General features: G+C 32.0%; 2 protein-coding genes across 8 annotated transcripts; both read right to left on the bottom strand.

The window, feature by feature from the left end:
• Positions 1-2,858: 2,858 nt before the first annotated feature.
• Positions 2,859-4,755, bottom strand: LOC18595406 (uncharacterized protein At2g39795, mitochondrial-like). The gene is made up of 3 exons (XM_007023328.3): positions 4,549-4,755; positions 3,425-3,747; positions 2,859-3,090 (listed from the first exon to the last, which is right to left on the bottom strand). The coding sequence occupies exons 1-3, from the start codon at positions 4,753-4,755 to the stop codon at positions 2,928-2,930; spliced, it is 693 nt and encodes a 230-aa protein (XP_007023390.3). The 3' UTR covers positions 2,859-2,927.
• On the bottom strand, positions 4,725-8,037 carry LOC18595405 (uncharacterized). 7 transcript variants are annotated; one of them, XR_001928589.2, is made up of 6 exons: positions 7,688-8,036; positions 6,712-6,761; positions 6,545-6,597; positions 5,936-6,407; positions 5,712-5,823; positions 4,725-5,428 (listed from the first exon to the last, which is right to left on the bottom strand). XR_001928589.2 is itself a non-coding variant. In XM_088807726.1 (6 exons), exons 1-5 carry the CDS (start codon positions 7,930-7,932, stop codon positions 5,816-5,818), a joined length of 774 nt encoding a protein of 257 aa, XP_088663852.1. In that variant the 5' UTR covers positions 7,933-8,037; the 3' UTR covers positions 4,725-5,428; positions 5,784-5,815. The 7 variants fall into 7 exon arrangements, 5 of the variants coding, with proteins under 5 accessions (XP_088663852.1, XP_017979472.2, XP_088663850.1 ...); XR_001928590.2 differs by having other exon boundaries at positions 5,784-5,823; XM_088807726.1 differs by having other exon boundaries at positions 5,784-5,823; positions 5,990-6,407; positions 7,688-8,037.
• Between the last annotated feature and the right edge of the window lie 3,098 nt (positions 8,038-11,135).

The following is an 11,135-nucleotide window of genomic DNA, read 5'->3' as shown; positions in this document are numbered from 1 at the left end:
TTTGCCATTCCAAAGTCGGAAAAAAAACTTTCCCAATTCTACAAGTTTGATGCTTCAAAGTTGCCTCATGCGGTCCAATGTGCTACCCAAATCCATTTCACTAAGCTTTCTTTGGATGATTCTTTGTTAATAAGTAACTACTTTCGAAGGTGTAAATTAGTTGGGGACATACGTAGTCGTATTCATTTTTGAAGGCTACAATGTCAAGGGACCTGGCCATTGAGATATACTGCTTTTGACACGAACACAGACAAATGGTTTACGTGCATTTTGCACTAGGTTTTGAGCCTTCCCTTAAACATTGAATGAAATAAATAGAATTTGACCCTCCTCTTCCCTTAAATGATTCAAAATTCAAAATTGAACAGTAATACTATAATTAACCACGTTAAAGAATGCAAAAATTCAACCAAGGGGAAGAAAAGTTGAGATGCATAATTGAAATGCAATCCATCAAGTCTTTGATTTTTAGGGAACATGGAGTACAAGAAATTATGTGTGGATTACTTTTGGTTGTCATTTCAGATTGTTATTATATGTAACGCATATGGTCCACTAAGTGTGTGTGTGTGTATACAAATTGGAGGGTTGTGATTTGTCTCAAATGACAACTTTTTTTTGACCCACTTGCAGTTGAAGAAATAGACCATCTCTATTGGATGATTTGGACTTTGGATCAAATTGGGGTTAGAGGAAAATGGTGTGGCCATGTGAAAGCAAGCCAAATGGTGACCCTCAGCTATGCAATCACATCATTTTTTTGCCCCCAAATATATCAAATTATGGGTAAAATCTTATTTGCCTTGATTTCTTACCTAAGTGATCTATTGAGTGGGGTCCAATGAGTAGTGGGTCCAGATCAATTTGATGGGTACAATTAAGATCATGTTAATCATTACTCTTGCAAAACATGATTTTCCAAGAATCAAGTTGTAAAGCAACAGAAAATCTCACTGTTATGACAGTTAATTATCATGGCAAAACCTCTCATTAGCATGGGATTTGGACAAAGTGACAGGGGGGGGAGGGGGTTGTTGAAAGTGAAAGTTCCCATTTCCAAGACACGTGGCGGAAATCAGATGGACTGTCAATTCCTTGTGTTGCTCTGCCTTTATCCTTGTTTTTTCGCCATTAAAAAACACTGGCAACCTTTGATTTTGCCTCTCAATTAAGAAACACTTATAAAAGTCTTTGGTTTGAAAGTGATGCATGCAAAACGTGGAGCTATCATTTTGGCTGAGATTAGGTGAAAAATTCAAGCAAGAAGTAAGTAGTTCATCCTTCTCAGCATCTCCCATTGTTCTTTCCCTTGTCATTTACATAATATATACTGGTTTTGCCATTTGCTATGCTTGGTGCAAGGGCCAAGTGGTCACCCCCCTTACGTTCAGTAGTTTTCCATATTGACACCGGTCTTCACCTTAATGCCTCAGCTGCCTTCTTTATGGTGTGTTGGGATCAAATTTTAAAGTTTTACCCAATCCAAAAGGAAAAGGATTCATCTTAATATAAGTCTCCATTACTTCACATGCCAAATCAGAGTCCTTAAGAGGGGGACTGCTTCACCTCTTGGGTTAATTGCAAGTGTACACTTGCTCCATTTTAGACAACTTAGAATCCTTTGAACATCGTATTATTTGAGCTCTCTCATAAATGATGATGATGATGAATTGCTGACTGCCAAGGGATTTGAATGCTCTGGCCTTGAATTTGGCCAGCCTCCTTTTTGGGAGGAGGGAAGTATTACAAGTCAGACAAGGCTGACGATGGAGGAGGCATTTTTAAGGTGAACCGTTCCAGAATTAAAGCCTTCTTTCCCCCTGTTCCAACAATATCTCAAGTACAATGAAAGATGATTGGCAAGATTACAGGTTTCTTGTTAGATAGATGGTTATCCTGTTGGATTGTGAGAATGAACAGACAGCGGAAACTGTTTAGATGGCTTTAATCTTTAATTCTTATATGAGCTTACTAGAAACCCAACTCTGTCCATTTGTTATGGGAAGACTTATACTATATTTGGTAGGGGAGAAAGAGGAAGAAAGGCATGGAAGTGGAAGTAAATAGTGTCTCTTTCATTCTCTTTGTTCGTTTGATAGGGGGGAAACAGAAGGGAAGAAAGAAAATGGATGGAATTACTTATTTCCCGTTCCATCCAAATCTAATCCTTCCAACATTGAAAGGAAAATACTCTTTTTATTTAAGTTAATCATTTATTTACAATTTTACTCCTAATCTCTTTTCTTACTCTTGATTTTCCACCTTTCATACCAAACACAAGGAAAGAAAACAACTTTCCTTCCTCTCCATCTTTTCTTTCTTCACCTTTTTCCCTTCTTTCCTACTAAAACAATACTAATGTCAATAGAGGCTAACGCCTTAAATAAGCTTATGCCTATAATCACCTTAGGAGTTAGAATATCAAGAATATCAGAAACTCGATTAACTCGCTTTAAGAATATATTCACATTATATCTTGGTTTGACTCACAAAACCAAACCAAAAGTTGAGCTGTGTAAATAACCAGTCGCTAGTAGGCTCAGTTTCAACATGAACAAAATAAAAAATCATATGATCTATAGTCAAACTGTGATTTCATGCTTTTCAAATCAAAACATCTACCTGTAATTCATCCAAGTTGGAAATGGTTCTAAATACTAACTACTCTATGGCCACCTTCTTTCTCCTACTCATTCAAAGCTTGGCTTTGTCTTTTTTTCATTAATATATTCATCAGATGGCATCATAGGAATTCCAGGAAGCTAATTTCATCTCTAATCAAACTTTATGCAATCTCTAGTAATATAGGCAGGTTGGCATATTTGTATGCATAGGTAAAATCAGAATAGCAACTAATCTTTTCGGCAACTAATCTTTTCGGTTACTAAAATAGAAAGAAGTCAGCAGGAACACAGCAAAACATATCTCTATTTCTTCTCAATAAAAGATTTGACAATTCCCAACCATCTAATGAACTCAGTTTTATCCTTGTTCTTCATGTATTCATGCAAGAAAATAGCAAGTTCATCATTTATACCCCTTTCCTCCAAGAATTCATAAAGTGCATCCTGCATTTCATCATCCAATTCCCTGTAAGGACCAACCAAATTTGCTGGTTAGAATAACTTAAACCACAATGAAGACATACTCAAAGAAACAAGCCAATAACTCCCTAGTCTACTAGATGCTGAGAAACAATGCAAAAAGAAAGATGATTACTAACCGTATACCTGCTAATCTAAAGATTTAACTTGAAAAGACAAAAAAAGGGAAAACCAAAATAAACTAAAGGAAGCAAAGGTGGAGTCATATTATGATTGCACAAGGTATTTTGTTGAATCAGTCATGATAATTTTAAAACAAACAAAGTCTTTTTCTTCCTTTCAATTCTCAGCTATCTAATGAAGCAAATAAAACAACATACTTGAACTCAGGACCAATGTAAGGATGAGCTGGTGTCCTATTACGGCCACGAACAAAAAGTTTTTTAATCACAATGGCATCTGGCCAAGCTGAGCACATGATCTCCAAGACATTATTATCATCCCCCTTAGATATGTTAACAATAAATGTTATATGAAGCTGCACATTATCCCCTACTCTTTCTGAATCAGAGACAGGAATGGACCCATCAAACATCGTTGCTTCAATTCTAATGTCTTCTTTCTCTCCAAATTTTCTTTTCAATCTAATCCATTGCTCTCCTGGTCTGTCATCAACTATAAAAGAATTGAATCCGGTGATAGGCTGCAATTCAATTGTTAGAATTCAGAATGAGAAAGAGTTATTTAGTTCAGATGGAAAACAAGATAATGGTATACTATCCAATCATAGAAATATATACTCACAACAACCAAGCAATCCAATAGGATATGAAACAGTAAGTTATTTCAAGAACTATTTTTTCGTTCTCAATTGAACAAACTATTGCTAAGCTTCCATTGAACATATCCAATGGTTCTACGAAAGATAAGAGTAGAACATAATACAGTAGGGCTCCTTTAATTTTGAAAAGTGGTATTCATTTGTCATCTCCACTTTTACTCTATATACAATCAATGAATAAGGTAAATAATTAAGTTTTAAAGCCTTTGTTTTCCAATTTTTCTAGCAAATTAGACAACTACTCTACTATAACTAAGTTTGGAGATTCTTGTTTTCCCAATTTCTCAAATTTAGCTATTTACCTTGTTTCATTGACCATATTATTATAAATATTTGACAAATGACTACCAAAATAACATTTTGAAACTTGAAATATATTGCTGCTTTTCCAGTTTACATTTTAATTCCAAATGATATCAAATTAAGACCCTTTGTTTATATTCTTAGAAATACATTTTTAAGAGTGTAATATAACAACGAACTGTGATCAAAAGCAACCATCTTCGACAGGCATTTTCCTTTTAATAGTAAAAGAAAAAAGCCATTTTTAATAGCAAATTTATTAAATATCCAAGTGCAACTTTTAACAGAACCAGGAATCCAAGACCCAGTTTTCCCCTAAAGAAACGAAAAAAAGAAAAACCCAGAAAGCAAATAGAGTACCTGTTTGGGAGGGCATCGTTCGTGCTCGTATTGGATTTCGTTACGAAGGAGCCTCAATATGTTACCTTGAAATGCAGCTTTTCGCATGTCGGAGATGTAGTTTCTGGTGGTGAACAGGGAGGTGGGTTGAAGGTGTTGATGAAGAAGTAGGGCTTTAAGATAAGGAGAAGAAATGGTTTTTCTTGTAGGTCGGATTAGCCACGCCATCTATGCTGGAGTACTGGTTCGTCTTTGCCTTTGGTGATGGATTTGTTAGGGTTTACGATGTCGGAGCCTGGAGGTTTAAGGTTTTGTTTTGGTGTGGCTTCAGAACCCATCAATCTGACAAACACGCATTACTGTCTTTTTTTCCCCTCTAATTACCCAAATAAATAAATGATAAATATATAGGTTAATTAAAAAGATTAGTGCAGAAAATATACATCCCAATGCCCCTCCCCCATTATTATTTAAATAAAAAAATATAATTTCATGACCAGGGAAAGAAATTTCAATTATCATTCATTCTCTCTTATATACAAATATATTTTATAATTTTTCTTAAAATTGTCCCTGTCCTTTAATATTTTCACAACTCAAATAAAGCCTATATCTAATGGAGTCATTCATAAATCACAAAGGTATAGAGGTACAGCACTAAAACAGAATTGAAGATTCTATGATGCTAAAGGTTCCTCCTCTAATGTACGTAGTTGAACATAAACTCCTTCCTCTGAGGTTCACATCCTCATGAGTCAAGCCCTTATAATCTAACCTCATACTAAGCACATTTTGATTACACGTGCACGCGCATAGGGGCAAGAGAAGCAGTGAAGCACCTGCAACAGCCTCACACCTCAAGCAGTCATCTGATAATCTCCGTGAGACTATTTGGCTACATCTGCAGGATGATACACATGATTTCATCTATTAAAACAACATCTTACGTTTCGTTTTCTTCCGCAATATGCATGTATGGAACTAATAGTTTTACAAGCCAAGTATGAACTAGACAAAAGATAGAAGGATCAGAGGAATGAAGCAGAAAAGAGGATGTCTTTTTCATGGTTTGAATTCCAAAACTCAACTAATGAACAAAACAGGCAATATGCTTTGCAAAATCTACTTTCCAAGCAGTGGCCTTGATCAGGAGCAGACAAGCTTTGTGATAAAGTATTTCTTACATATCAAAAACTGGGAAAAGATTTTCTCATGGTGAGAGAAGGATAAAATTTATGCACATCTACATCCCTTACAAGCAATTGAACTGTTAGCACATCTTCATCACCTATGCCTCTGCAGAGTGGAAAGCACCCGTTATATCCTTGGGCAAAATGGACTAGGTACAGGAGGTGTTTAATTAGTTATAAAAAGAATCTTGTAAACAATTAAACAGATGTTCTTTTACCAGAAAGGCTCTTTCATCATTTTTTGGCATCTTGAGAAGGTTTCTGGTTCTCACCCTTCTGATCCTTTTGGGAAGCATCGGAAACTGGTGCTGCACTTCGTACTTTACCTTGATCAAAGCTTAGTGTTTGTTCAGTGGATTTTTGTTTTGCAAGCTTGTCCTGCCCCAAAGTACTGCTTGACTCTGACGTCCTTTGGGCTTCACCTGGTTCACTAGCATTTTGCTGGCTTTTAGTTATGCTGCCTGCTGATTGTTTCTTTGATTCAACAACAATTTCCTTTACTGCCTCCTCCAGTTTACCTAGTCTCACTTTTACCTGTAAAAGCTCTGTGTCAGTTCCACCCTTATTATGTTCAGTTGCAATTAGTTCCATCTCTTTAGCTTTCTCCTCTTCTTTTTGCTTCTTTTTCTCTTCTTCTTCTTCCTGCTTCTTTTTTGCTTCTTCTTCTTGCTTCTTTTTCTCCTCCAGCTCCTGAGGTGAATGAAATAAGCTTAGGTGGAAGAAAGTGAGAAAGTAGGGATAGAAAGAGATACAAAATAGATCAAATAATCATGAAAACTTATGCAAAAGCAGAAAGCATAAACATCAAGGAAGGAAAATTTAGTTACCGCTTCCATTTTTCTCATTTCGTAGCGAGCATATTGAGCCACCAAGTATACAGCTGTGACAAAACAAAAACAAAAAAAAAAAAGAAGTGTTTTTTTAGATACCAGCACCAAACCAATAGGCAATCCAATTGAAAATTGGCAGATGTTAAACTTGTTAATTGTGATACCCAATGAAGGCATGCAGGCAAAGAAAAGCTGTACCAGATGGAAATCTATCCTGAAAGAACATAAAGACATGTAAGAATAAATCCCAACAATGGCAGAAAGATGCCAAGAAGCTAACTGAAGAACCAATTATGAGATAAGTACATGCTTTCACTTCATAAAAATTATTTTAAAAGATCTTCTACTCTCAGCTTACAAAAAATGCCTAGTTCAAGAGCTCTATGAGCATGCAAGGACTGAAACTCATCCAGAGTATTGAACAAGAACAAGAATGTCTGCTTAGAAAAAGAAAAGAACAAGAATGTCCAATACAGAAAGGAAATAGCAGATTCTAATTTCACAGTTGCTATATCACAAGAAAGCTTGCATTCAATGGAAGAAAACTAGGATGCATATATATGGTACATCAGTCGTCAAAGATGATAAAATTTGCTCCCTTAGGAAGCTTATGGATCATCAACTTGAAACCAGCGATGAAGCCATCAAACAATAAATTTCATGCAGGTATGTCGCTACTTAAACCAAATTGATCCCATTAAGTTTTCTAATGACAACAACCAGAATAAGCTAACACCAAATGTGGAATTCAGGAGCACAATATATTGGACTCATATCACATATTTTGCTTGCTAAGGAACTTACATGTTTCAATAATTTTCCTCATTACACTCAGTTGCATAATGAATTGTTTTCAGAACCATGGATTTAAATTATTCTATTTTAGCAGCATTCTTAATTTTTAAGTGTATTATTACTGAATTACTAAAACAACCAATGCCGAAACAGGAGGTAGCCATTTTAAGCATCAAATTCACAATAAAGAAGGCGAACACTTAAGAAGGAAACATGTTCGAAGAAATACCAAAGACAACTCAAACCAAGAATCAGTCCAAAAAATCCTAACACCCATTTTTAAAAAAACAAAAAATAACCAAATCCAATTAAAGAATCGAACAAATTAAAAAAAAAAAGTGATACCCAAATTTCTTTTTCTTTGGAGGATGAGTGAAGAGGATCTTAGCAGCAGTCATGAAGTCGAGATTATCAAGTTGACGATACGACTCGTTGTAAGTGCTGACATTTGATTCAATGCTGCCATCAACGTTGTCCTTGTTCTTCTTCTTGTTGTTGTTGCTGTCTTTGGTGCTGCTGCAAAAGGGTCTCGTTCGAAGGAGGTTGAAATGGGTTGAGAATCGAGCACAGGCAGTTCTGGCGCGAATCATTGTCTTATTTCAATTTCCGCTCTTGAACCTTGCAATAATATATAGTGTACTGTTTTTCATTTCTTGAGAATGGAGAGGGAGTGTATCTCTGTCCAAAGTGGCTTATTTGTCTTATAATTTTTTACCCAAATTGTTACCTATAATCTATCTTCTTTATAATTTTTAAAAGCCATAATATTTAAAAAAATTTTAAACTATTTATAAATTTTAAATAAATTTTTATTTTTTTATTATATTTAATTAAGTCTACACTAATTATCATTACTCAAAATATCACTTATTATTTTTTATATCATGTGTGGTACCATCAATATTTCAGGTCATTATTTATTATAATATGTAAAAATGTTAATTGACGTTTTCACTAACTACTATTAGTAATAAAAATTTATTTGACTCAAAATAAAAATATAAAAATTTAATTAAATATAATAAATTAATAAAAGTTTATTTAAATTTTTTTAAATAGTTTAAAAAAAATTTTAGATATTATGTCTTTTTAAAAATTAATTCCTATAAAAGTAAAACATATTATACACTAATAAACATTAAGGATTTTAAGTTGGAACAAGTTATGTTTGGATTGTTTCAAATTTCAAAATTGAATGATTAGTTTGAATTCATGTTATTTTAAATTTTGAATGGTTCAAATTTAACTATATACTATTCCATTTGTTTCAAATTGAAAGTCAAATTTAATATTTTAAAATGCTTCAAAATAATATTCACTGTTCTAAAATAATAAACATTTTTCAGACGTTGTTTTTCAATGAAATCTTAATTTTAGACAAGATCCTCTAGTTTTCATGTTTCTTTAAGTACTAATTGTATAGAAAGAAAATATCACATTTCTAAAATTTGTATCATTTAAAAAATGAATAGTTAATTTAAAATGAAAGAAATAATAGATTTGCAGTATTTGAATTTAGGTCATTGATTTTGTTTTTGTTAGTTTATAATCAAATTTATCCATACATACATAATATTAAGAATTTCAACTCAATTTTCAATTAGATTTGTGTTAAAGAGTAAATTCCTTTATGGATGAAAATTTTCATATTTTTTTGAAAAATTCATAAATTGTAGATAATAAGAATTCTTGATGTATATTGATTCTCAGTGAGAATGTAATTCACCTAATAAATTTTAATTAAGAGACATAAAACGAATTCATCCAAAAGTTTCCATGTCAACTTGATCAATATGACATTATTACTAGTCAATGTACATCATCTTGGCCAAATGTCATATCAATTGGATCAATACCGCATTAGTAACTTTAATCGAGAAATTTTAATAGTGTAAATAAATAAATTTATATTAACAAATTTTGAAAGTATAAGAACTCGTTTTATATGAATTACAATAGAGAGGTTATTTTTTTTTTTGAAAAGTACTAAGAGGTTAAAGTTAACATTTTGATAGAGTATAATGACTAAATATAAAATCTGACATTCATTAAAAATTTTATGTAATTAATATTTTAGAAGTTAATTTTACCTATTAATAAATATATTGTTTTATATTTATTGATTAAATCATTTAATTATACCTTATATCCAAAAAATTAAATATTAATATTTTACAAATTGTTATATTTATACAATATTAAAATTATTATTATTAATTGTTATGGTTATTTTAGTATTTTAAATAAATTTATATATAATTTTTATGTGATACCAAACACAATGACCTCTAATCCTTAATGATTAATAATTGTTACAATCACAGTCTTAAATCATCCATAATGAAATTAGCAAAGTACGTATTTGGTTTTGATCAGTGGGCACATGTAATTTATTACAATCACAGTTTATATTATCTTTCATTGGTGAATGTAAGCATATGGTATCGACTTTGTGTCAAATATTTACTAATGTTTGTGTTCTTAAAAAGAAAATGATTTAATGTAAACATTAGTCCATGTCAGTAGTTTATCGTGTCAAATTTAATTAAGGCTGACAATGTTAATTAAGAAATCTCTCGCATAATCGCATTAGAGTTTAATGTTTCAGAATTTTTTTTAAAAAAAAAATTTTTAAAAGAATTCAAATTTTAATCTTCAAGTAAAGAAATGATACACTAATCAATGAATAAAATGTTCGAATGTAAATTTAATATTTAAGATTTAAGATTTAGATTTTAAAATTAAAATTTTTAATTGATAACATAAAATTGAATACTTGACGTAAAATTATAGAAAAAAATACAAATGAGAATTTAAGGTTTTTACTCTTTAAGAGTTGCTCAAGGTTGTTGATGAAATCTCTCCCTTATTTGCTTAGTCAATTAGGAGTTGGACAAAAGGCTGAGATGGTAAAATACTATTGGGTGAGCCTATATATGGTAAAAGACTCGTCTTTAGAATTCTAATTGGAATTAGGTGGTGGCAAGAAAAGGCAAAAGAATCTCGAATCAAGGAAAGAATGAAGAAAATTAGACCTTTTCTTAGTGGTTGAAAGCATTTGCAGGACAAACAAAAGAAAAAGAGACTTACTTTTTATGGACCCATTTGATTGCATGGCTCGACCATTCATAGCTTGGGTCCAAGTTTGGCTACCAACGTACCTACCAACCCAAAATTAGAAGCAGTCTGCCATTTTCACAAATCTATTTTCAACTCCTTTGAAAATTCAGTTCATTTATTATATGAAATCATCACATTCTTACCCTTTTATGGAAATATTTTTACTTCTTAAGAGGCTTTATCTTCTTAATTTGATGCTCTATTAAAATACATTATACCCCCTGCCCCATGTACTGCATGTCAAAATAATGAAGAGAAAACAGTAAGAATTCCACAACTGTTATTGTACTTTTTTTTATTTAATATAGTAATAAGGTTCGATCCTATTACTATATTTGATGTGAAATTAAGGCTTTGTTTGATCAATAGTTTTTGTTATTTGCTTTTTAAAAAGTTATCATAAACACCCATAATAAAATTTTTAATTGATTACAAATAGATAATTAAATAAGTTTACACTAATATAACATAATTAATTGATATAAAAAAATAGAATCATCTTATTGACAAAGAAGAGACTCCAAAACTTTTAAATTTCAAATTCAAGTTCCAAAATTAATATTATGTTGGTTTCTTAGTTTGTTTAATTTGATCCTTGAGTTTTTATATACGATACAGTTATTTTATTATAATTGTAATTTCTATTTATAAATGATTCAACGTAACCTCGTAA

The sequence above is a fragment of the Theobroma cacao genome, chromosome 6, assembly GCF_053813885.1.
Source record: "Theobroma cacao isolate CCN51 chromosome 6, ASM5381388v1, whole genome shotgun sequence".
Taxonomy (NCBI): domain Eukaryota; kingdom Viridiplantae; phylum Streptophyta; class Magnoliopsida; order Malvales; family Malvaceae; genus Theobroma; species Theobroma cacao.
The sequence above is the reverse complement of the archived record's forward strand: the minus strand, read 5'-3'. Positions and strand labels throughout refer to the sequence as shown.

Bases quoted from the DNA above. Each gene is read 5' to 3' on its own strand.
- LOC18595406 (XM_007023328.3), bottom strand. From the start codon at position 4,755: ATGGCGTGGCTAATCCGACCTACAAGAAAAACCATTTCTTCTCCTTAT. The intron at 3,748-4,548 runs GTACTCTATTTG...ATTGAATTGCAG, and splicing joins AACGATGCCCTCCCAAACAG to CCTATCACCGGATTCAATTC. The intron at 3,091-3,424 runs GTATGTTGTTTT...TGGTCCTTACAG, and splicing joins TACATTGGTCCTGAGTTCAA to GGAATTGGATGATGAAATGC.
- LOC18595405 (XM_018123983.2), bottom strand. From the start codon at position 7,932: ATGATTCGCGCCAGAACTGCCTGTGCTCGATTCTCAACCCATTTCAAC. The intron at 6,598-6,711 runs GTATCACAATTA...GTTTTGTCACAG, and splicing joins TGCCTGCATGCCTTCATTGG to CTGTATACTTGGTGGCTCAA. The intron at 6,408-6,544 runs GTAACTAAATTT...CATTCACCTCAG, and splicing joins AAATGAGAAAAATGGAAGCG to GAGCTGGAGGAGAAAAAGAA.